This window comes from Culex pipiens, chromosome 2, assembly GCF_016801865.2.
Source record: "Culex pipiens pallens isolate TS chromosome 2, TS_CPP_V2, whole genome shotgun sequence".
In the NCBI taxonomy this organism is placed as follows: Eukaryota; Metazoa; Arthropoda; class Insecta; order Diptera; family Culicidae; genus Culex; species Culex pipiens.
In genome coordinates, this window is record NC_068938.1 from 149239120 (window position 1) to 149260199 (window position 21080).

Here is a 21080-nt window from a genome sequence, read left to right on the forward strand (position 1 = left end):
CTACCTACTAAAATATTTTTTATGATGATAATATTTTAATGAAACAAAAAATTTTAACAAGTTTCGACGAAATTCATGAAAATTATTCTATAGCATTCATTACAAAACTCAGAATAAGAACGATAAACCAATTTTAACTAAGAATATAATAAGGATATAAATACAAAAATCATGGTTCAACGACCTGTATTTAAGATAATAAACGTTCTTTATTAAAAATAGTACCGGATAATCCCCCTCACTTAGACATCAACCAACACCCTTCGGGATTTCTCTGAACATCCGATATTCTCGTGCATTTATTCCAGCGCTGAAGGAAAGGACATTCACCCCTGTTTTATATTTTACACACTGACTGATGTTACTTCGGAGTGAAACTTGCACTAGCACTCCGAAGCCGCTGTTGTTGTTGTTGTCCACTGCTCTTCTTCTTGCACATTTTTATCGATTAGTCCGGGGTGAGGAAAGTACCTCACCACGATTATTGACGTAATGCTAGGTAATTCAGCTTCGATGGTTCTTCCAGACAGGAAGTGGCCTATCGAATCACGCCGGGCACTTGATTGAATTTTGGCAATCGATAAAACTGAGCGATAATTTTAGCTGCGGCTAGCAATTATCACAATCTAATTTCTTGTGTTTTCTCTTTTCTTTAGAATCTTGCTAGAATTTCACCAACCACCTTCATTCCGCACTAATTTCAAAACAATTTTCCGCAATTTCGTTGCTTGTTTCCCCATTTATTTCGCACTCGCCGAGGCCCACTTAATTCGACGGGGGCAGAGCTCCGCCGACCGTGGAAGCAAAAGTCCTCCATGTTTGCAACACTTTCGGCAGAAGCAGAGGAAGAAAAAAAATCACCCCAAAACTAAACTCCACTTTTCTTACGTAATTCCACCGCCCAAGTGGCCACATTTGGGCTTATTTTACTCACTTGCGAACCGGCGACGGATTGCACTACTTTCGGACCGGAAGTAACCACTAAACGGAACCGTATTCGCGGAACATTACGAGCGAACAACTTTTGCTCCACGCCACTTTCGTAAAAATTTCTCGCGGTGACTTTTGGTGAGAAAAGAAGAAGAAGCTGATGTGCGGAGCGGCGGCGGCCGAAGCAGCTGTCAGTTTGAGTACACGGTGAAGGGGGGTTGGTCGAAAAGGTTTTAGTTTTACCTGGTGCCGCTGTAACAAAAAGCTTTTCAAATGCGATAAGTTTGCACTCGAAGCTGCAGAATATCTGCAGCTTAAAGAGTGGTTTGTTTGGCAAAAACATGATTGTTGATATGAATTTAAAGTGATTTTTTTGTTTGAAACAATAATTTATTGTTGTTGGTTGAAAAAAATATTGAACTTTTAATGTTTGTCTATATATTACGCGCCCGCCCGTGTGGATCAATTGGACCGCGCACTGGACTCACAATCCTGAGGCCGCTGGTTCGAATCCCGCCGCGGGCGCTCTAAAATTCTTTGTGTAAATATGGGTAATCGGCGCGGCGTTGTCGCTCCGTGCCATACACTGGTAAACAGCATTACACTTTTTTCAGTTCACTTTTACACACTTGTATGGGATTAGACACTGTTATTTTCATCGATTTCTTAAATGAAATTAAAAAAGAATGTTTTATTCATTTTGTTCAAACAAGTTTTATTCCATCGGCACTATTCCTGCAGCCTCAGCTTGTGTTGGGTCAAAAACGCAATATCAAACATAGCTTCCTGGTGCAACAACTCGTGCACGTCGTACTTGAGCGATTCCTCGTACGCGTACAAAATGCTCGTATCGTACAGCAGCATCTTGCAGTGCGCCAACGCCAGAATGCAGTTCCTCAGCCGCGAAATCACCTCCCGATCCTGCTTCGAGACGGCTTCGTCCAGGTTTTGCGTGAATCCACCACCGTCTTCACCTTCGGCGTTCACGACGGGCGATATCCAGATGAACCCGTTGTTCCCCAGGATGATTGACGCTCCGCAGGGCAGATTGTGGAAGTGCGTCTTGCGCCGTTTGATCAGCGACGGGAACACCACAGACAAACAGACGGGACACTCGAGTGCCGAACCATCGTCCTCCAAAAACGGTTATTTCGAATGCAATTTTGTTTCGGCATCCACTCACCCGGCGCTGATGGCGCTGCTGCCGTGACAGCTCGCCCGTCTATTCTCAGTGTGTGTGAAGCGTGTTTTTGTTTTTTAGTTGAGCGTAAGCACGTGCGAAGCAGCAAATGAGAGCACAAATATTTATGGAATTCTGGAATTCTAACCGTGAATCACAATCCAGGCTTTCCAGGACAAAATTTTGGTCATAGCCTCTTCCCCACTAATAACCCGGTAGGCCTGCTCAACTGCCTGCCAATGTCGAGGTTGCTGCTGAGGCGCCGGCTACTGCGGAGGAAGCCAGATCCTGTGGTGGAGTTACTCCTTCGGAGCAACCTGCTTACCCTTCGTGGACTGCTGCTCAGATTGCTGCTGCTGGTCGTCCTTTTGGCTTTTTGGCGATGTTGCGCCACTCAATCTTTTTCCAGTTCATTTTCTGTGGTTCGCTTTCGATGTAAATTTTGCGGTAGCGTTTTTTGGAATCTTTGCCACTTTTTGCTTTTGTTGTTTGATGCAACTTAACTGCGCCGTGGACACGTTCCCCGTGGAAATTTCCGAAACGCCCATCGTGGGGATTATTTCTGGTAGGTTTGAATTGGATTTATCTATTTCGGCGGCCACTACTGATGTTTTCGTGACCAGGGGCATCTTGTTGATGATGGTGTTAGGTGTAATGATTCGAGGTTTCGGTGGAGGAGAAATCTTCGACAGAACTTGGTAGCAACTGGGAGGACCAGTTATTTGATCTCTGTCGGTTGCGGTTGTGATGCGTCGTTGCTGGTGCTGCCGCATGATTTGGCTCATAAGGTTCTGCTATTGGAAACGGAACCATCTTCGGCCTTCGGTGTTGATTTTTATTCTTTTCATCGAGTAGCAACAACAAAATTATTTCGATCAGCTGTTGATGTTTACAATCGTTTAGGCTTGATTGTCTCACGCATACACTGACGTGGCACATGACAGTAATGGGTTTGTATTGGTATGTTTGGGTTGCGCTTCGGCATCAGCTCACCAGGCAGCGCTGGCGTCGCCGTGATTTGGTGATTTGATGAAGGACGATGGATTTCAAAAATAATTTGTATGGAGAGTCACGTCTGTTTGTCTGTGGTGTCGTGGTGCGCTGGTACGATGTACCAAGATACCAATACACAAATGGGTTCAGGCACGTACCGAAGCTAGAAAACCAAACCCGCGGTGTGCGTTGGCACTGGCGCATGGGAAGCTTGATTATATTCAACAAAAATTTTGTTAATTCAAACCTCGTACAGGCTGATTCTACAAAACTTTTTTCTGCGTGTGACTATATGATTCTTACAGACTATTTCGAAGATTTCTACAGTTCTTGTAAAGCAGGTAATGGCATCACTGGTTAACCGCGCGGCGCACGTTTGTTTACAAAATAAACTCCCAAAATCCAGGACCGACTGATCTACATTTCCGCCCCGTCAACCCACAGCCACCCACTGAAATGGCTTCGAACGTTATAATCAAACTCGCGTCGGACAGAGTTAATCCTTCGCTTCTGTCCGGCGATAGCAACCCGCGGCTGTTCACTCCCGGAGAGGTCATCACGTCCCAGCAGGGATTCATGCGGTGAGTACAGCAGATCCTTTGAATCGGTTTCGCAATCTAACGCATTCCTCTCCAGTGGCCACGGCACGTACATGGAGGATGAGGACATCAAGTCGTCTGTGGCAGGTGTGATGGTCCAGGTCAACAAGCTGATCACCGTTAAGGCCCTCAAGGGACGGTACGTGGGCGAAATCGGCGACGTCGTTGTGGCCCGCGTCACCGACGTGCAGCAGAAGCGCTGGAAGGTGGACACCAACTCGCGGCTGGACTCGATCTTGCTGCTGTCGTCGGTGAACCTACCCGGCGGAGAACTGCGGCGGCGAGGCGTCGAAGACGAACAGCAGATGCGGAAGTACCTCCAGGAGGGCGATCTCATCTCGGCCGAGGTGCAGAACGTCCACTCGGATGGGGTGCTGTCGCTGCACACGCGGAGTCTCAAGTATGGCAAGTTGGGTCAGGGAATTCTGGTCAAGGTGTTCCCGTCGCTGATCAAACGGCGCAAGACGCACTTCCACAATCTGCCCTGCGGAGCGTCAATCATCCTGGGGAACAACGGGTTCATCTGGATATCGCCCGTCGTGAACACCGAAGGTGAAGACGGTGGTGGATTCACGCAAAACCTGGACGAAGCCGTCTCGAAGCAGGATCGGGAGGTGATTTCGCGGCTGAGGAACTGCATTCTGGCGTTGGCGCACTGCAAGATGCTGCTGTACGATACGAGCATTTTGTACGCGTACGAGGAATCGCTCAAGTACGACGTGCACGAGTTGTTGCACCAGGAAGCTATGTTTGATATTGCGTTTTTGACCCAACACAAGCTGAGGCTGCAGGAATAGTGCCGATGGAATAAAACTTGTTTGAACAAAATGAATAAAACATTCTTTTTTAATTTCATTTAAGAAATCGATGAAAATAACAGTGTCTATTATGGGAATTTGGGGAATGTATTCCTGAAATGTATTCACTAAGCCGAAAAACACTTTGTGAGCAAAACAAGGATTATTCAGCGTCCTAGTTGACACTTGATCAGATCTGGTTGGTTGGTGACCTCAACGATGCGTTAAAAGGATCAGTGACGAACCGTTTTGTCTCTGACTAATTCTCTTGAATTTCGCATTTTTCGAGATTTGTAATTTTGTAATTTTTGATTCGCTGGGCGAGGTCGAGGTCGAAACAAAAGTTTCCGAGAATGTGCAATTTAAAAAAAAATTAAACCAAACCAGTATCTGGAGTTTTTTTTTGTTGAAAATGTAAAATAAACCAATTTTTTATCTTTTACTTTCTGGGTGTTTTTGCATACCCCTGACTCAAAGTGGTTTCAAAAACACACACACAAAATTGATATCATCAGCAACACATTTGTTTATACCCATTTAGGGTCCCGATCAGCCTCTCAAAATTTGAGAGCGATTGGATATGTCTACGATTGGCGCTAAACGATTAAAATATCTTTGGAAATTACTGTGGGAAAACTCTATTTTTAACATTTTTGACTGTATATTTTTTTTGGGAGGGTGATCCAGCCGCACATTGTTGATGTTGAAACCTCTAAACTGGGCCCTTGTCCTGGCTTCTTTAAAAAAAAAAAAAATAGATTTACAGTTCATAGTTTACAAGTCGTGAATTGAAGTTCAACAGATCAACGAATTTAGTCCGATATCATTTCACTATTGATTGATCGAGTCTCTATGGAAATTTTGACAAATCAGAATGGTTTTTATGCTACTTCATAAAAAACACCGATTCTGATAGAATTACTTAATTCACTATTACTAATTTTGTCCCTAAATAACTAAATGCAAAGTATAAAAAGTTGCTATTAGTTCATTGTACAAATGTGATATTTCCACTATTGGAGAACCTCCTTGTTCTCGATGACAGCTTACCGGCCATCGATTTAGCCCTGAGACTGCGTCAAAGTGGGTTCTCGTAGCATGAAGTGGTTTCCATGTGTAAAAATGGAAGCTTCAGCAATATACTGAAAACTACGATTTTAATTCCACATCGGATCAAATCATACTCCTTGCAAAACAAGCATCAAACCTATGATACTCATTATGACAAAGCCCAGGGAACATAATTTATTTATGAAACTAACACCGTAAAAGTATAGTCTAATATATCCTTAACAACTCTCTCGAAGACAGCATGGCTTTTGCTTCAAGCAAAAGTTTCAGAGCGTTCAAGAGACATTTCGAAATAGGTATTGTCCGTTTCTTTCCAAGGAACACGCCGCGCGGCATTTCAGAATGTGCCGCAGACACTGTTGCCAACGATTTCTACACTTTTGGTGCAATAAAGAACATTTCCGGCCATGCAATTCGAAGAAGAAGATCAACAAAAAAACGCACAGTATGGGATTTGACAGCGCGCATTTGCCGAAAGTGCGGCGCGTCGTTTCGAGGCTGGTTTGCCGCTTGTCTTTTTCGGAAATAGCGCAATACTCGGTAAAAATCATATTTTTTTGCTAACACTGTCAAGTCAAGCGGAAGTTTTCAAAACGTATAAAAGCACACTTCGACGTCATCGTGCTATCTTGTCGCACCCCCGCCATTACGGCGTTCCGAGAAAAACGCGTTTTAATGTTTGACCTTGAATAAACACAAACGAAAGCACGCAATGCAAACAATAACAAACACGTTTTGTTTGGCTGACCATTATGTGCATTGTTCCGAAGTTTGGTTGAAGGTGGTTGCTGGAGTCCCGAGTTATAATTACAAATGTTTACGGCACTCTAACTTGTACGTGCGTCAAACGCGTTCTGACCTGAAATCCCTTTGGCTAGTTGTCGCACTTTCATCAATTTTCAGGGAGTGACAAGATTGAAACTACACTCAACCCCCGGTGGTTGGTCCCTTTTTCGTTTGACACTTTTTTAGTTTGCACCCCGTTGGTTGGTCAAAGTCAAACTAAAAAGTGACGAACTGTCACTTTTTACACGGCGCTCACGAACACTATCAAAACAAACATTTGGTAGTGTGTGTGAACTCCGTGTGTGTAAAAGGGGTGTCAAACTAAAAAGTGACCCCGTTCGTTTGACAACAGTTGGTGTCAAACCATCGGGTCTTGAGTGTACTTTTATATTTAAAGTGACAAAAATACACGGAGTTTTTTTTTTATTTCGTTGAATATCTAAGGTTTGGAATCGAATTTTGGGGATTTGTGAAGGTCAAAAAGTGAGGCATTGTGAGCTGCACAAGATGGCGTTTTCAACTCAATTTGGCCCAAAACGCACGTACGACAAGTTAGCACGACAGCGACGACTTTCTTTGGGAGAGTTGGTAGGGACATCCAAAGCTATACTTCTACGGTGTTAGTTTCATAAAATAATAAAATATGAATTTTGTAATGTCAATAATGTGAAAATGCAATTTTCCAAAAAGTAATTTTCCATGCTAAATTCATGCGCTTTACGTCAATCGTGGGCTTAACCAACCGCTCTCAGTTTTGAGAGGTTGTTTGGAACCCTAAAAGTGATTAAAAAATGGTGTTGCTGATGGATTTTTTATAATTTTCAATGCCCCGCAGTTTTGAGATCTGGCAAACCAATTAGAAATATCTCCTAGGTATGTTCTTACACTTTTTTACAGCTTCATATCATGCGACTTATCATTTGACTGGATTTATGGACTCCGACTGTTAACCCACCACACTTGTAAGAGTTACGAGCCAAACATTTCATTAGGGCACAAAACCAAAAACCGCGATTCGAGAAAATCGCTTGCAAAAAGTGCACAACTTGTTTCAATTCCTATTTAAAAAAGAAGCTTGACTGATGGTATTTTTACTTATGATACGATAAAACACATCATTTTCCTCAGCTCTGCTTGAATGCTTTTTAATTTATGTTGATTTTCGCAATAAAACTCATTATTTAAAAAAATCTCGTTATTAGGCCCTTTTAACTTTCCAACTGTTGTTCATAATGGGCCCTTTCTAGATGCAATTTCAAAGAGAATTGAAAGGGCACTAAAGCGCTGTCATCCGATTGTTGTGTTGAATGATGTTTATGGGACCTTTTGTTCAGTTAGAAATAATGAGGATTTCAACGAACATTATGTTAATTGGTCAAGTTTTGTGATCGAATGGTGAGAATAAGGCATGTGAAACATAAAAATTCTTCAAATGTGTACTGAACAGCATCCGCGGGACCGTATTAAATATTGTGTTTCGGCGAAGTTTTTTTCTGCAGAAATCTTTGGTGAGACGTAAACCAAACGTTGTTTTGAAGTGAATTAGTGTTAAGAATGATGAAAAGTTCACTTTTTACCGTAGAAAGTTCCTCAACTACGAAAAACTAACGAAAAAGAAAAGGGCACAATTGAACTTTTTTTCTGGTTCGGAGTGGACATTCTTATGGGCCCTTTTGAGTTTTTGATTTTTTCAATAGGAAATTGTTTGTTATCAATCTGATTATTGGAGGGCATGTAGGGAGTGTACTAATGAATGGAATAGTGGAATAATCCCGAATGTTTACGTTTTGGTTTTGTGCCCTAATGAAATGTTTGGCTCGAGTTTCTTTCTAACAGCAGTATTTTTGACTAAAGAAGTAATAATGTCTAATCAACTCTAATCATAGTTTTCAAGATATTTAGATTCATATTTCAACATTCATAAATTGCTATGTACTTGATTTATTGCATCTTTTCCCCCCATATTCCATATCGGTGATATTTTTTTTCCAAATGATACCCCAAGTGTTATTCAAGCTGTACGTTCTTGCATACAAATCGCGCGCACGCTTGCACCGTCGTTCACTGATAAGAGCAAAGCACTATTCTATCGTTTAGCTGTCGTCGCGACGCTCTATAGTCGCTCTGGCACATGTTTACGAATGTGATGTATGCAGCACAGAAATAAGGGGACGCGAAAGGTAATAAAAATACTCTCTTTCTCCCTACTCGTTGGGTGGTTAAGAACGGCTGATTAGAAGGACGACCAACTGTGAGGATGTATTGGTGAACGATGTCAAGAGCAGTTTGTGTCCTTTGCTGACGACGACGCTTGGTGTAGACGACGTCGGTTTCACAGTGTGGTTAAGGGTGTCACATTGTATGCTCTCTCTGGCCGAGTATCAGCGCAAACGTGAACTAGAGCTAGACGAAGGAGGTGGCAGTCGAAGGGAGTGTTCTGCTGCGATTATATATTTTTGTGAAAATTTTACTACAACTTTATATTAAAAGTGCCACAAGTTTTTGGTAGTGAAACGCTTCACGATGGAGGGTGTGCTCATCTTTGACCAGAGCAATGATTTGATCTACCAAAATTTCAATGATGCAATGCGTGCCAAAATGAGCAGACATGCTATCGATCTCGGACTAATGGAGGACGATAAGAGGGTAAGTAAACAGAGAGAATGTTAAACAATCCTTGAACATGATTTATTGCTGTTTGTAGGACTCGCGCAAGGACCTGGACGCGAACGTGCTGATCCAGATCTTCAGCCCGCTGGTGGCCTCGCAGCGAATTATGATGTGCCAATTTGATAATGCGTACACGTCGGTGCAGATGGAGAACAACCTGAACCTGGTGTTCGATGAGGTACGGCAAGGGTGTGGGCTTTAGAATGGGTGCTTCGGAGCAGCCTTAGTAATGCACTTAGCTACAAAGTCTTTTGGTAGCCGAAGATGCTTGTGGTTGAGGAACCGACTTCTTTTTAGTTAGTCAAATTACACTGTGCAACAAAATTCATGGAGACGTTTGTTTGTTCGCTCCAAGTAAATATTGCATGCACCAACGGCAAATCACCCTAACTTTTATTGTGTGTGACACCCCATGAATGTGCCCACAGTGTCATGTACTTTTATATATTTTTGTTGTCTGGTGTTATTTTTGCTTCTGGCTTAGCCGACCCATGTGGGATAAGGTTACACTAGATTTTAAGGAAAACAAGCTTTTTCCAAATTTATGTTTGTAGATCATAAAAAACTGTGAAATTCTTCACAAATTTATGAGATTTTTTTTTAATGTTTGATTTATTTTAAATAATGTTTTAGATATCTTTTACTCGCTTAAAGTTGAATTCCCCAAACCCTTATTTAGAGATTTTTGAATTTTCTAAGAGGATCAAAATAGGACGTTAAGTGTTGTAAGAAACGCCAAAATACGCGACTTCCGAAAGGTTCAGCATCAGTGCAAATTTTTAGCGAATTGGTTAAGCTTAACCCATTGGTACAAGATCCTAAAGTTGGTGAAAAAAAAAAATGTTTTTCATACAAGAATGACTTTTTTCAATCGCGAAGAACTTTTCAGGATCGTGTTTTACACCTTTGGTATGTTCTACAAACTTCACTTTCGAGTATCAATGGGTGAATGTTGACCGATTTTGCTCATAGTTGGCCCTGAGTCCTAAAATAGCTCAAGGAATAATATTGAGCTTGGGGAATGAGGTTTTGAGAAAAAGTCCCATATATTCTGGGCATCCTAAATCTTTACACATTGTAATAGTCATGCTACTGTACAAAATAATATCAATATATCAATATACAGTATATAGTTGTTCGGTAACTGGGCTGAGAACGTAGCCCAGTCACCGAATGCTGCTCGCTAACTGGGCTGAACGAAAAATAACGAGGGGACCACCGATGCATAATATTTTCCTGATGAAATATAAAAATAAAAATTTCTCAAATTTATTTACAATGCTTACTTTTCATATTTGTTTAATTGTGACTTGAAATTAAATAAATATTTGAAAACAGTATTTTTATATGTTGAACAGGCTCTTGGCATCCATTAACCCCTCGGTCATTTCGGTTTGTTTTGGTTTTTTGACGTTTGTCTGATTTTTAAGTGGGCTACACTGCCGTTCTACGCATAATTGTCTTATGTCATTTTTGGACGATTTTAACTTTTTGACATTTTTAAGTTTAGTTTGTCGTATACTTTTAGAAAAACACATAAAATCTAGTACTTTGTTCAGAAACTCATCAAAAACAACACCAAGTCTGTTTGTCCCATCATTACACTTCTACGCATAATTGTCCCACCAAGTATTTTCTCTCATAGAATCATTAGTTTAACGAAGCATTATGCCTTGTTTACCTATTGTACAGCAAGAGGATCATAAATAAGAGTGATAAACTACTAACTGGGGCGATTAGGGACACATAGGACGGATAGGAACCCACGGGACAATTATGCGTACACAGAAAAAAATATTTCTGTAAATTTACATTTCCATATTTCCATTAGATCTATTGGAAATTTACATTAGATTCATTGGAAATTTACATTAGTTTTGAAAATTTACATTAGTTTTGAAATTTACATTAGTTTTGGAATTTACATTATTTCAAATCAACTAATTCTGATTGGCCAATGGGAATGAGAAGCTCGACTTGGATTGCAGTAGGAAAAGGGTGTGGCCTATGTTCTATTTTAAAATTATTGAAGCGGGCAGCAAAAGGAAATTCTGATTCTAAAAAGTTGTTACACAGGTAGGGGACGCTTTCTCGTCGACGGCCAAGTGGAATAACGCTGGACTGGAATCGAACAGACGACGGGTAGAATGTTCGGTGTTACTGCTGCTACCCGCTGCCGACTGAGCCATCTTCGCATTTTATAATCGAGCGGCTAAAGCATCAACTTGTTCAGGTCGAGGCACAGGCAGTGAGCCAGCGAAGTATGAGAGCGATAGAAAGAGAACCAAACATAACTATTTTTTAGTTCGGGTAGTTTTGAAGTCAACGTTTGGCAGAAATACATTGGATATATGATTTACATTAAATAGGAATTTACAGGAAGCCGAACGCGGGTAGAAATTCATCAGATTTGAGTTTCCATGCTCAATGTTTCCATTAGATTCATGATTTACATTAGATTTTGATTTACATCGGAGTAATTTCCATTACTTTTTGCTCATTACATCATATTTCAACATTACATTGAGTGAGTTTACATAAGAAACAGCAATCACGTGCTGTGTAAATTTACATATTTTTTTCTGTGTAGAAACACAGAAATCGGTCGAAAAATTTCAATAGCATTTTGCTCAGTTGCACTTTTCTGAACATGGGACAATTATGCGCAGAACGGCAGTACAGCCCAGTTAAACAACGCCCAGTTATCGAACAACTACTGTATTCATGAAAACATTATTTTTTCTAAAGAATTTCGTCTATTTTTTATATGTGGTCCTAACATTCAAAACAAAACATAGAAGCACTCTATTTTATAAAAAATGTTATTCAATGTATCCTTAATAGTGTTCAATGGATTGTACAAGTTTCTGTTTAGCAATATTTTTGCCTTATGATTTTTCAAAGAAATTTTAAAAGGATGGATCAAAAACTAGAAATAAAATTTAAAATTGCAGAATACATGAACTTTTTTTAAAAAATATAACACAAAGTGCTACTCACATAAAAATAAAGGAGGGTTTTTTTTTTTCTTAACTTATTTTTATTAGGTCCTTTTAGGTGCTGTGACCAAGTTGGGACCGAGGATCAGTAAAACAATATATAATAACAAAAAAAAAACTCCTTTGATTCCATACTTGGAGATCATGTAGGGGAGAGTGGGGAGACTTGATCCCCTTTTTTTGTTTCGCACATAACTCTGTCAATTTCTCACAAAACTATGATCTTTTTGCATGAATTGAAAGCTTAAACATTCAACTATGTTAGGCTGATAAGGGTATTTCATCAGATAAACTCTTCAAATCATGCCAAGCGTTTTAAAAAAATATTTTAAACCGGCATTTTCAAAATGTTGGGGGTAATTTGATCCCCCTTTAAACATTTTGAAGAAATCTTAAGCAATATGTTTCTTATTCATCCAAACTTTTAATTTTCTATAAGTTACAGCAATTTCACATTAAACCTGTACGTTTGTGTTCATAATATAACAAGTTTAGCATGCAAAATATTTAAAAACTTAAAATTTTCTTTTTTAGACCAAAATTGAGCATGTTTACAAAAGCTGGTAATTTTTGTTTACAAAACTTTTGAAAAATGGTTCAAACTGCAGTAAGTTATGTTCAACTATACTGAAGGAAACTATGTACGAAAACCCAGCCCAATTATTTAATCTTGAGGCTGATTCCAGTGACTGTAAAAATGCAGGGATCAAGTCTCCCTAAACGCACTTTTTTAAACAATTGATTGTAAAATTAGTATGACGATAAATTTAACGTCAAATGCGTAAGGGTTTTGGAGTTGATATGTTTATCAAACAATTCATGTATAAAAAATATTTTTTTGAATTATTTTTGAGTGTTTTCTAAACTTATCAAAACAAAGAAAAAAGATCTCTTGGATGTTTTTTGCAGCACTTTTTAGAAAAATGTGTGTAACTCAATCTAAACATTTTTTATTTTTTTTCTTTGTTTTCTACAATGAGTTTTAGTTGATTTCGCACAACTTTCTAGAACAAAGCAAATTGTTTTACCCACATGCTGACGAGATACAGGCTTGGGATCAAGTGTCCCCGGGGATCAAGTCTCCCCACTCTCCCCTAACTGACGAGGGTTACTTGGTCCAAGCGGGTCTTGCAGGTCTTGAACCTGCCGATGTACTCGGAGAAAATCCCCCACAGCTCAGCCGAACTGTAGAGTACCTCCCCGGCTTCCTTCTCCGTGGCTCCAATAAAGGAGGGTTAGTACCTAAGGATTTACTGGGCAGTGTCACACATGGAAAAGGACAAATTTGTGTACTGTCATCTGAGGTTAATCGGGACACATGGACCGAATTAGGACATATTGATATGTTCATGGTTCCTGATGAAAAAAAAAAAAAAAAAACATTAACGCGATCAAAAAAAATATCCCTATTCAGACTGTAGTCCCGATTCACTCCAGGTGACGGTACATGATAATGTACAAAGACTTTTTATCTTAAAACCATGAAAAAGTTAACTTAATCTTGTTGAAAAAAAAGTATTTTCTGGTTGTCCAGCAAAAAGCTGACGCCTCTAGAAAAAAAACTGGAACCGCAAAGAACTGTTTAAACATGCATAACTCAGACCGTTGCCAATGTTGTAACACTCTCCTTTGAGATTTGACAGGAAATTAAAATAAATTCGGCGTCAAAATTTCAAAAACTTGTTGCAAACATTAAAAAAGAAACAATCGACTGACAACATTAATTTAAAAAAACGATTTTCTTTTCAGTTTTTGGGATATTTATTCATAGAGATAAGCAACAAGGAAGTAGACCAGGTGAGACGGGAGATCGGCGTATGCATTTGCCTTCTCAAGCACATTTGTGGGCCAAATTTACACATGTGAGTAATTATTCCTGGCGAACCCAAAACTCCAAAATATATGTGATTTGTCCTTTTTTCAGAATCAAAAATGATACGAAAAAGTCACTCCTCCTGACCAACCTAATAACCACCTACCGAAGGCTGTACAAGGCAAACCAGGGCATCCTGGTGGAGGCAATCGAGCAACTTCTCGTGAACGCCGACGTAAAAAACACCGTCGTTTCCGCCCTTCAAGGCGCAACGGAAAAGCTGAAGCAGGACCCCCACTCCCAGCGTAGTCACTCGATCATGTTCGTCGGCAACAAGTTTCTGTCGCTGTACAGCAGCAAACAGGCCCAGGAACTATCCCCAGCGGACATGCTGTTCCTGAACATCTTCTGCCAAACGTTGGACCGCGGAGAACACTCGAAGCGGATCGAATCGCACGTGGTCTTCCTGCAGGGATGCGTCGGTCAGACCACTTCCGGTTGCATTCCCCACATCGTGCACGTGTCGAAGCTGTTTGACGACGTGTTTCTGGTGCTGCTGATCGAGCATGGGAACATTGCGCTGTCGGGCAATCTGTACGATGTGTTTTTCGCGCTGCAAAAGATCCAAAACATGCAAATGCAGATGGATGTGGAAAATCTGCGGCCGGCCTTCGACAGCCTGGAGACGTACGTGAAGCACACGATGGACTCGCTGAAGAAGCTCAAGCACAACACGACGGAAGCGGATGAAGCGGTACGGAACTTTACCCTCCGGTGGGAAAATCTGAGGAAGCGGTACGTCGAGTACTTCAAGAACAGCGACGGTGCGCTGATTGTCACGATCGAGTCCAACATGCCGATGTTTGTGGATGCGGTCAAGGAGGTGTTCAAGCTGCTGTGCGCCGAGTGTAGCACCCTGGAACATGGGCTGCAGCGGGTGTCGGACATTGCGGACATGGTCGAGGGGCGGCTTACGGAAGTGTTTAACTTTTTGCAGGTCAAATCGCAGAAGAACTTCAGCATGGGATCATATCCTTTTCAAAAATATACTTTAATTAGTTTAAACACTATTCTTAAATAAAACTCATAGAAATTAGTTTTCCTTAACTTAACATTTTTATTACGTATTTGGAAGACTTTCCAGGTTTGGTTCATTTTATACACATAGACAGGAATAACGGAAGGATTGTGGCACCAGGGCTGGACCATGAACATCCGGATGATGTGCTAAAGGAACGGGTAGGTTGCTCATTAATTTTTTCTAAGTAAACAAAAAAATGCAGGGAATAACAAAATCGCATCGACAACACAAAACTAAACATTTTTTTAGTTTCAAGTCTAAGGAGAGGCATTAGAACAGTGCTTCTTATTTTTTTCGTTTCATTCTACCCTAGGCTAATTTTCAAGAAAGGCAAAAATGCATTTAAATATAAATTTTCACTTTTGCCGCCTCAAAAAAATTCAATTTTGTCGTGAAACTATTTACTTTTTCATGTCATTCTTGAACGACATAAAAGCCTACTTTTCTGTACCAAAAATAACGGAATCGAATAGTAACACTTTTCAAAATAAATACTGAAAATTTCTACTTTTCAGCACTGAAATGGATGCTAAAAAGTTGGACTTTTTAGCACTTGTTTCGAAAAATTATACTTTTCAACATTTTTTTTTTAAACAATTAATTGACAAAATACATGAACATTTGACTCATAATTCTACTCAAATGGTGTTTTTCGGAATTTCAAAAAAAAAAATGTTGTATGGAACTTGTTGCAAAACTTGATTTTTTCTGCACTCGTTGGTTTGTACTGAATTTTTTTTTCGATTCTTAGTTCGCACTGAATGATTTTTCTTGAGTTTACAAATGTCAAATTTTCATAACCAACATGGTTTAAATATTTGCAAGATCGGGATTTTAGCGATTACTTAAATAAGGATTCTAAGCAACATCTGAAAGTTTTTTTTATTTAATTTGTTAATATACGTCATTTAGATAAGATATGTTTGGTTGTCCAATCACAATCTGTGATTTCTCAGCTTAAAACATTTAAAAGTTGTTTTTTTGTTATCAACGTTTAACTAAAGCAAAGACAAAAAAAAAACAATTACAACGAAAATTGCCAACAAAACCCCTTGCCAAATATTACGTTCCTAAAAATTATTTAAAAACAGAGTTTTATTTGAATATCATTGATTTTTAGGATCTTTTCGAAATCGAAAGTTACTTGCCTCCAAATTTTGAAATAACATTGAACAAGAGAAGTCTATTGATATCTAAGAGGTGACTGCCAGCTTTTTTAGGTGAACTTTGAACTCCCCAACTTTATTATAATATTGGGATTTTTTACAAGTTCAATTTTGCACAGATCAAGAAAGATCTGCAAATCAAATAAGCAATGGAGCAATCGAAATGATCATATAGTTGTTTTTGTGTATTTAATTCAATTCTTCTTTTGTCTCTGATTGTAATTTAATTTTTTGTTTTAATATTTATACACGCAGAAAAATAAGGCAAAACAACAAAACAACCCAACAACAAATAAGGCAAAACAACAACAACAACACGCAGAAAAATAAGGCAAAACAACAAAACATTTTAATGATTTGTAAAACAAGATTTTTGTTGAATCAACGCTGAACAAGCAAGATTTTTTCGTAACAACAAAATTCTTTTGTGGAAATGAAAAAATACAAGGTTTGATTCAGCGTGAAAAAAAAATTTACCCGTATGTATTACAATTCCCGGGAGTCTCGACCAAGACTGTTTGTTTACGTCCAAGGTTCCACCTTTTTGAAAAGTTACTTAAAAATTTAAAGCAAGCCTAACATGAAAATTACATCAAATTTTCTACACAACTAGACAATTACACCCAGACATTTCCTAGAATTGAAGTTACGTAAAATCACAATAGCCTTCAGTTGACCAGCAATAAATAAAGTGAGAATCCCCTCCTCCTGCACCGCACATTAGTACTAATCATTCATCATAATATAACGGTCACACCCGTTTGCAGCACGTGCATCTCTGTTTGGAATAATAATTACTCGAGAAAACACATGCTGCTGCACACGTCAGTTCAGCAAACGCTTCGCGTGTGTTTTCCAACAATCGTTGTTATTGATGTCATCAGAACGCCTTGGATCATCATCTCGGCACCCCTGAAAGTGACCCCTCTCCGTTGGGGTACGCATCATCGCTGATACTGAACAAACGTTTTTGTGAATGAAGTTGAATTCCCTTATCAGCATTAGACGAAAAACGATGCCACTGCTGGGCATTGACTTGGCAATCAAATGACTCGCTCTCTCTCTCTCTATTTGTGTTACAGATTTGGTCAATGGTCGAGCTGTCCCGAACGTATCTGCACAAGGGTCACACGTCAATGATCTGGAAGGACACTACGTTCAGCTACGGTTACTTCCTCTGGTTCGAGGACGTCAACGGGACGGCGTTGAATCCGAAAGAGTTGCCAGATTCTACGACCAGCTCGTCGAAGCCGTCGCTGATTGCGGGCATTTTGGCCGGCGACTACTATCAGTAAGTGTTTTCGGCGATTAGAATGTTGTAGAAGTTCTTAATTTTACTTTTTATGTCTTGCAGCCGAATGATCGAGCAAGGTTTCCCGAGGTCGGCTCCGAGCAAAATTCGCTGCTATGAACTGTTCTGCGTTCACATAGGACTGGTCACGCCGACGAACGTGCTGGAACACTGTCGGAGGCTGTCGGTCACGATCAACGATGTGACGGGCTGCGTGGGGAATCCTATCGATTTGTTGTAGAGTGTTTTACGACTGTAGAGTTAGTGGTTTTAATTTAGCAGTAATAAGCTCGATTTTAGCAATATCAACACCATTAATTAGTTGTTGATTCTTCATAGTCAAGGTTTTAGGCCCTAACAATCAAAACTATATCAACTAACTCAACTATATCTTTAATTTAAACATTCCAACAACATTCCTTTGCGTCTACTTTAGTTGACCAAGTACTTAATACGAGCATGATTGTGAATCATAACCGATTGGATTACGTTGTATTCGTTGAAATGTGATATTATCAATTGATCCTTCTCGATGTTCTTAACGGTAAAACATATTATCAAATAAATGCGTAGCTAAACACCGTCAAATTTGTTTAACCCTACCCCGCAACCGGATGACATTCGAACAAAGTCACACGAGGCCTGGCACACATTATCTGGCGCGGAAATGGACTCTCAAGTGCCTCTGTAATCAGGCCCCATTTATCAGCAGCACTAATCGCAGTGTTATAATTTTAATAATCCTCCGGGAAAGGGCCATCCCCATTCCCGCAAGTGCAACAAACCACTTAAAGTGCGCATTTCTACGTTGAATTGCATTGTTTCAAGGTGGAAAATAGTGTCATAAATCACCTGCTGCTGCTGCCAGGTTTATTGGAGAGCCTAATCCGATCCGATAGTCCACGGGCAGCACATCCGTGTGACAGATGAGCGTAGCTTTCTTTCAGAGTTGTAAATCGTTGGAGATGTTTGTTTGGATCGGTCGAGATTACAAACGATGATTAGTTGCAGTTTAAGTTGTAATAAACGAGGGTTAAAGATAGGGATTAGTTTTGATTACGTTGTATAATTGATAAGATTGCTTCAATAATTCATCGAAGAAATTGCGCATGGAAATCTCTAACGAAAAAACCGATTCGCTTTGGCTAATTTCAATAATTCTGGAGTTTTTTTTAAAAAAGTCCAATAAACCAAAATGTCAGTTTTTGCTTTTTGGGATTTTTTTACTCCTGACTCAAGGCGGTTTCAAAAACACCCAAAAAGCAAAAACTGGAAATTTGGTTTATTGGGTCTTTAAAAAAACTCCAGAATTACAAACGGCGATTTCACCTCAAACCAGCTGGATCCAAAAAAAAAACAAATTAGAAAAAGAACGGCTGAACCAACTCTAGCTCGCCACGTTAAAAAAGAAAGGTGATAAGTTGGGTTTGTAATGAAAAGTACTAGGATTTTTTGACAACATAACTGAGTACACTTACAGATCAAATGAAAACTTTGTTTGCTGATTTGAAGATCTCGGGACCAAAGAGCTCTCAGCAGAATTTTTTTTCTATGATTTTAAAAGATGTTTGATCTAACATATCCAAAAATGATGAACATCTATTTACAGGATTCTGAGACATGACTTTCTTAAAAAAATAAATTGACGGAGTGTGGTACATTAATGAAACATAGCACCATGCGTCACCGACAAAATGTACTTGGAACTCATTTGGATGGGGAAGCATGGTACAATATAGCATTTCCATTCGAGCAGTTTTTGCTTTTTTCTACAATGTATTTCTTATGGAGCGAACTGTCAAAAACTGCTCGACTGCAGGTGCTCCATTGATATATCGAAATGCGATAATTTTTTTGTCTTCCTCACTGAGGTAAGGCTATAATCCTGCTCTAAAAATGAACTTTGTATAAAAACGTCGTAGACCCACCTTCATGTGTACATATCGACTCAGAATCGAAAACTGAACAAATGTCTGTGTGTATGTGTGTGTATGTAAGTATGTGATCAACAAACTAGCTCATGTTTCTCGGCACTGGCTGAACCGATTTGACCCGAACCTGTTGCATTCGACTTGGTTTAGGGTCCCATAGATCGAGTTTTATACAGATTGAAGTTTTGATAAGTAGTTCAAAAGTTATGTATAAAAATGTGTTTTTACATATATCCGGAACTCACTTAAATGTATGTAAACTATGTCCAGGTCCATCATCCGACCCATCGTTGGTCAGGTTATCAAAAGACCTTTCCAACGAGCCCAAAACATTGAAGATCTAGCAACGCTGTCTCGAGATATGGCCACTTAAGTGATATTGATGTACTTTTTGGAAGCCGGATCTCACTTAAATGTATGGAAACTATGTCCGGATCCACCATCCGACCCATCGTTGGTCAGGTTATCAAAAGACCTTTCCAACGAGCCCAAAACATTGAAGATCTAGCAACCCTGTCTCGAGATATGGCCACTAAAGTGATATTGATGTACTTTTTGGATGCCGGATCTCACCTAAATGTATGGAAACTATGTTCGGATCCACCATCCGACCCATCGTTGGTTACGTTATCAAAAGACCTTTCCAACGAGTCCAAAACATTGAAGATCTGGCAATCCTGTTTCGAGATATGGCCACTTAAATGATATTTATGTACTTTTTTTATTCTGGATCTAAATAATAGATGAAATTTGTGTACAGCCATTGTTGCACCCAAACGTCGGTCGCATGATTGTGATGCATGGCGGCATGAAAGTATATCAGAATCTGCATGAAAACTGTCCTCATGCATTTTTTGCGATATAGGGGTATGACATTTTTGCCCGTTACCGACAATTATCGACATTGCCGACGGCTTTATAATTGTATTACACCAACATATTCTTCTCTCTGGAGTGTTGCTCGGGGACGGGCCAGCATTATATGTGTTAGTGAGAACTGCAAATCGCTGAAATTTTTACACGCAGGCAAAAATGACCTACGGGCTTGCTGCAAAAAATGTCATAAAATGTGACATTTTCTGCAGCAAATCAACTGTTGCAGATTTTGAGATATATTTTTCCTTTGGGTGTGGTAATGAGTGAAGAAGGCCCCAACCACATAGGTGGATTAGGTTAGTTTTTTGCAATTCCGCTGTAAAATTGTCAACTTTTCCTGTCCTTCTAGAGAAACGAAACGACCTACTTTTCCCTACCAAAAACAATAGAATGGAAAATTAATACCTTTCAATACCAGTGCTGAAAAGTTCTACTTTTCAGCACCGAAATGAGTGCTGAAAAGTTGAATTTTTTAAAACTTATGTCGAAAAGAAACATTTTTTAATATTGGATAAATGTATAACTCGTGCTGAAAAAATCAGCTTTTTGCAACTTGTTGCACAAACGACTTGTTCTTGCATCATCACCAAAAATAGCAGTGCAGAATAGTTCGTTCTGAGTGAGGATTTGAGTGCAAAAAAGGTCAAATGTTTCTTGATTTGGTTCATGAGTTGACCAAACATACGGACCCTAAACTGAACAATTTTTCAGAGAAAAGTGTTTTTCAGATTTGCAAAAAAATGGTATGAAACTCGCTTTGCTTTGCTATGAGACGGTGATTTTAGCGGATTGCAGACTGGATTTCGCCATGTGATGTGATGATTGTCTAAGCCCAAGTTGCATAGGAATTGATAAATTAGAATAAAGTCAATTCCACCTGAACCAAATTCTCACCAC

At 39.6% G+C, this 21080-nt stretch overlaps 2 protein-coding genes across 2 annotated transcripts; both read left to right on the top strand.

Moving 5' to 3' along the window:
- The first annotated feature begins 3453 nt into the window (after positions 1-3453).
- LOC120423253 (exosome complex component RRP4) lies at positions 3454-4535 on the top strand. The gene is made up of 2 exons (XM_039586973.2): positions 3454-3684; positions 3740-4535. Exons 1-2 carry the CDS (start codon positions 3560-3562, stop codon positions 4497-4499), a joined length of 885 nt encoding a protein of 294 aa, XP_039442907.1. The 5' UTR covers positions 3454-3559; the 3' UTR covers positions 4500-4535.
- A 3985-nt stretch (positions 4536-8520) lies between these two features.
- On the top strand, positions 8521-17964 carry LOC120423259 (BLOC-3 complex member HPS1). The gene is made up of 7 exons (XM_052708279.1): positions 8521-9002; positions 9061-9204; positions 13775-13887; positions 13950-14866; positions 14962-15077; positions 17168-17376; positions 17440-17964. Exons 1-7 carry the CDS (start codon positions 8880-8882, stop codon positions 17615-17617), a joined length of 1800 nt encoding a protein of 599 aa, XP_052564239.1. The 5' UTR covers positions 8521-8879; the 3' UTR covers positions 17618-17964.
- The last annotated feature ends 3116 nt before the right edge of the window (positions 17965-21080 follow it).

Coding starts and splice junctions, on each gene's coding strand:
- LOC120423253 (XM_039586973.2), top strand. CDS start 3,560: ATGGCTTCGAACGTTATAATCAAACTCGCGTCGGACAGAGTTAATCCT. Junction 3,685..3,739: donor TCCCAGCAGGGATTCATGCG/GTGAGTACAGCA, acceptor ATTCCTCTCCAG/TGGCCACGGCACGTACATGG.
- LOC120423259 (XM_052708279.1), top strand. CDS start 8,880: ATGGAGGGTGTGCTCATCTTTGACCAGAGCAATGATTTGATCTACCAA. Junction 9,205..13,774: donor TGAACCTGGTGTTCGATGAG/GTACGGCAAGGG, acceptor TTTTCTTTTCAG/TTTTTGGGATATTTATTCAT. Junction 15,078..17,167: donor ATGATGTGCTAAAGGAACGG/GTAGGTTGCTCA, acceptor TTTGTGTTACAG/ATTTGGTCAATGGTCGAGCT.